At 39.9% G+C, this 5,091-nt stretch overlaps 1 protein-coding gene across 1 annotated transcript; it reads right to left on the reverse strand.

Annotated features, from left to right (window-relative positions):
* Positions 1-8: 8 nt before the first annotated feature.
* Positions 9-1,495, reverse strand: LOC124232505 (protocadherin alpha-12-like; the record flags this gene model as incomplete). The annotated part of the gene is made up of 1 exon (XM_046649468.1): positions 9-1,495. A coding segment is annotated over exon 1 (1,407 nt), but the record flags the coding sequence as incomplete, so codon positions are not given.
* Between the last annotated feature and the right edge of the window lie 3,596 nt (positions 1,496-5,091).

The raw sequence follows: 5,091 nt of genomic DNA on the forward strand, positions 1-5,091 counted from the left end.
CTGCCTGGCGGGTTATTCTCCTTCACGAACACCGTGTACTCGGGCTGAGCGAACGCCGGTGCATTGTCGTTCACGTCGGCCACCTCCACGGACACGCTGGCTGTGGCCGACAGCGAAGGTGAGCCCCCATCCCGCACTGTCACCACCAGCTCATAATTAGCTACGCTCTCGCGGTCCAAAGCGCTGTCCAACACCAGTGAATAGTAATTCTTGAAAGTGGACACAAGCTTGAAGGGGACATGACGTGTTAGTGAGCAGGTCACCTGCCCGTTGGCGCCAGAGTCCTGGTCGGACATGCTGATTAAGGCGATAACGGTGCCCACCTGAGCATCCTCTCGCAGCGGGAGCGACAGCGAAGTGACCATTACCTCGGGGGCATTGTCGTTCAGGTCCTGAACTTCCACCAGGACTGTACAGTGACCTGCCATGGAAGGGATCCCTTTATCAATGGCGTTAACCTGAATTTCATACTCACTGTTCTCTTCAAAATCCAATTTCCCATAAATTCTGATTTCACCTGTTTCTGGATTTATTGAAAATATACAGTTCTTACTCACTGGCAAAATCATTCTGATTCCATAGGAAATTTCCCTATTCAGTCCTTCGTCTCGATCAGAAGCGTTTAGTTGAATCACTCTCGTGTCGTTTGGGACGTTTTCAAACAGCACTACTTTATAGCTAGGCGTATCAAACTCCGGAGCGTTGTCGTTCACATCCAGGACGGTTATTTGAATCTGAACCGATCCTGTTAGCTCGGGTTTACCGCCATCCAGGGCGGTCAGCAGTAAATTAAGTTCTGGCGTTTCCTCTCTATCTAATGACTTCTGAAGAACTAGTTCAGGCAATATACTTTTATCGTTTTTCGTTGTTATTTTCAGAGTAAAGTATTCATTTAGACTTAACCTATAGGTCAGAAGAGAATTTACACCGATATCTGCATCGGAAGCGCCCTCTAGAGGAAAACGAGATTCCAGAGGTGCAGATTCAGAAATAAGTACCTTTTGTTCTCCTTCTCTGAACATCGGCGGATTGTCGTTAATGTCCTTCACCTCCACCTCCACGTGGAAAACCTGCAGCGGCCGGTCCACGATCACCTCCAGGTGGATGCTGCACTCCAGGCTCCGCCTGCACAGCTCCTCGCGGTCGATGCGAGAATTCACAAACAAAATGCCATTCTGCAGATTTACCTCCAGAAGGTCCCCGCGGCCTTTGGACGCCACCCGGAACAGGCGCGGCACCAGCTCCGCCAGCTCCAGCCCCAAGTCCTGGGCGATGCGGCCCACGAAGGTGCCGTGTTTGGCCTCCTCGGGAACCGAGTAGTGGACCTGGCCGCTCCCCGCCTCCCCCGCTGTCAAGAGCAGAAACGACAGCAGCAGTCGCCGGGCTCCAGGACCTCCTGGCCAGGAAAACACCATTGCAGATAAGGAGATCTCTGAGGTAGGCCTGTCAGTTTTAAGTGATCGCTCGCCTGCGAACCTTTATGAGGAGTCTTTCTTTTCCGATAAGTATGTATTTAGTAAATTTTACCCAGCATTCCGGTCAATATGGAGTCGATTCTATTTTGTGAATGGTTGGAATCTGAGCGCGGAGACAGAATTTTCCTTTTTCACCTTTTGAGTGTACAGCGACATCATGTGACTGATTATGTAAGTACAAGAAAGATCCTGAGGTTCTTTTTGGTTTAGTCGCTTCCCAGGTCACTTTAAACTGTTTCAATTTTTGGATATTTTCATGGATCATTCATAAATGCCTATTTAATACATGTGGTATTAGTAACCGTGCACAAATAATTCTATTATACTGCAGTTTTGAAAATATTCTGCTGCCTCAAAGTCTATCATAAAATAATAATTGCAATACAGTATGTCAGAAGCTACTCTTTAGTTATCATGGAGAATAAAATAAAGAATAATAATGTACACCACTCCTGCCCTTATATTGCTCACAATTGACATTTTTAATGACTTTTAGCCCCACAAGCACTCCGTTGAAAGACTTTAGGAGAAAGATAAGAATCCCCTAGTTTACTAAAGCAAAAGAAACTAAAACATTTCTCTTAATTAAATATTTCATTCATATAAATTATTTTATTCATAAGTCTGCTAAAGATTAGACTTCATCATAAAGATGGAAGATGTCATTGTTTTTGGTTCCTTGATGCTCACATGTGATGACTTTTCATACAACTGCTCTCATTCCCATAACATGTTAAAATGAGGCTTGAGTATAGATTCTGGAAAGTTTTACTCTAGCAGAGGTAAAATGTTTCCATGTAAAATGTTGAGTCAAAGTCTCCAAATTTCACAATATTCTAAAGTGACAGTGGAGCACTAATATGAAAAAGATCTCATGAAATGTTTTGGAGCCCCATCTCATTGACTAAAGTTAAAAGAATATGATCTTCATAATGATCCTTTGGTTTCCCTCTAAATCTTTCCCTTCAGGCCAGTTAGCAGTTACTCAGAATATGTTTCTCTTCAGAAAATCAGAATGCCTACTATGATGCAAGGGAGAATCATAAGACTTTTCATAATTTTATTCATTAATTCAAGGCCAGCTTTAAGGGAAAACAAAACACAGAAAGGATCCCACAGCTAGCTACGAACAAGTAAATATAGGTTTTACAAACCATTAAAATTCAAATCAAAATCTTTAAACCAATAATTTGTTGCCATTCCTTTTACATATAATAATAAAGGGAACTGAGATATGAAATCTTTACAGAACCAGAAAATAATAACCAAGAATGGTTCTACATGTATAAAATAACAACTATAAAACTGACCCTTAATTAATCAAAAACACAGTCAAGTTTTGGTGTTAACAGACTATTTAAATTATCTAATATCACCACCAATCTTCTTCATTTTCTATCTTCCATTTTCAAAAAGAGTCAATGTACCATAATTGCTAAGGAACTTTATTGGAAAAGTAGTAGTGCTATGTAGTCCTCACACACTATTAGACATAATTAAATTATTATAAAGATAGGAAGATCTAAATTTAGCTTAATATTTAAATAATCTAACTAGAAAATAGGTTGAAATTATTATTTTACACCATAGAATGAAATCTTTAATTAAGAATAAGTAAAAAAGACACAATTTGCAGAAATTAGTCCATGTAATTTGGAATTATGTAAAATATGCACTGATTACTGAGAACTGTAAAAGTTATGATTTGCAAAATTTTAACCTGTACTTTAAAAAAATCCAATATCTTTGTTTATTAAATTTAAATAACCTTGAGTCATTCCAAGAACTTCATTTGTAGATAGGTAATAATGTGTGCACTACCTAACATACACATTTATTTATATTTGCAAATTTCATAAGTGATATGATGGCTTAATCACTTTTGAGTCTGAAATAGTTTGTATTTTAATCTGGTTGCCTATTTTGGAATAAAGAATGTTTTGACCTAATTAATATTGAGGTACAAATGTTCATGACCAGAGGTCCAATACTTCAGCATGGGTCCTTGAATATTACTCCAAATGGTAAGCTTTGTGATTTTAAGAGAATGGCCACATATGACTTTCATGAGATTCTCAGAAGAGTCAGTGTTCTGCCACACTATATGTAGCTAAGAATCACTGAATTAGAAGAATGACCTGGAGGTAAATGATCTTTGCTCAAATCTTCAGATACAATTGTACCACATGGAAAGAAAATTTCACAAACACTAGAGATAAAGGATTTAAAAATAGGAAATTTAAAATGTGAGATGAATGAAACTGATAATTGTCAATAGGCTTCACTATAATAGAGTAAAATTTTTCCTTTCTAGATGAGTCCACAAAACTTAGGAAAGAATGCCAACTAGCACATATTGCAGATATTATAAGCCTATATGCAAGTCTTTAGCACGTTTGAATGACTTGACCAACATGAATAACTTTATTTGCCTACTTTACTTTGGAAGCATAAATCTGGGAGCTCTGTTTGAGTATGTAGTAGATAAATATCCATTTCATGGAACAAAAAACAAGGGGACAGAATTTTAGTTATACTACTTAAATGAAAGCAGCATACTTGAAGGCAAGACTACATTTTTTCTGCAAATAATGTGAAAACAGGTTTAATGTTACCAGTAGAGGCAAAACTAAAGATTATTTAATAGACAATAAATGTATTATGGATGTTTAACACTACAGAAAAAGAAAGGTAAATCCTTTCAGACCTACTGAACAGAGTGTTGAATCTTTGATACAAGCCTCAAGTGAGAAAAGTCAAGCGACATAACAGTGTGAAAATATCAAGACAGAAGACTGTTAAAAGACACAGAGGATGAGGAAATTCAATTAATCCATAGTGATTAGCTACATTACTGAAGATTAGAGATGAAATGACGTGGATCAGCGAAAATTGGAAATTATTTCTAATAAAGTGATGTCAGAAGAATCATTCTTGCATCTTTTAACATTTTCTAACAAACATTAGGAGAAACAGGACATTTATTGGCTAAAACACGTGATTCCTAATATGATTAAAATTGGATATGTGTATCATTTGGATTTCACTAACAGACATTATTCTTTAAAACAGTACTAAAAATATAGAGTATATATTAAAATTTTCTATGAAATAAACTGGATTTCTAAACATTTAGCATAAGCTTCAAAAGAGGGGAAATCTTTGGAACTCACCTGCCCAGGGTGATTTGATCCTGCCTCCTGCCTTTCCTCTCCGACTTCTCTATCCAGACCTGGAGGAAGACTGGGACTAAAGGCCATGAGGTCAGTCTTGGGTGGCCCCTCCCCAGAGCACACCCTTTGCCGCCTCTGCTGTGAATATGACCAGCTCCCCACCGCGCTGGAGCACACCAGCCTGGGCTTCCCCTGCTCACGTGCGCTGTCGCTGGGCGGCGCCGAGCACCTCAGCGCCATGTACAGCAGCAGCGTGAGCACCAACAGGCTGGATACCGAGCAGATGGCGATGATCAGGTACACGTTGACATCCACCAGCGCCGTCTCTGCGCCTGTGACGCCCTTCGACGCCCTCGACGAGGCCTTTGGCGCCTGGCCACTCTCCACCAGCGACAACAGCACGGTGGCCGTGGCCGTCAGCGCAGGCTCGCCGTGGTCCTTCA

This window comes from Equus quagga, unplaced genomic scaffold, assembly GCF_021613505.1.
Source record: "Equus quagga isolate Etosha38 unplaced genomic scaffold, UCLA_HA_Equagga_1.0 HiC_scaffold_6827_RagTag, whole genome shotgun sequence".
Lineage (NCBI taxonomy): Eukaryota > Metazoa > Chordata > Mammalia > Perissodactyla > Equidae > Equus > Equus quagga.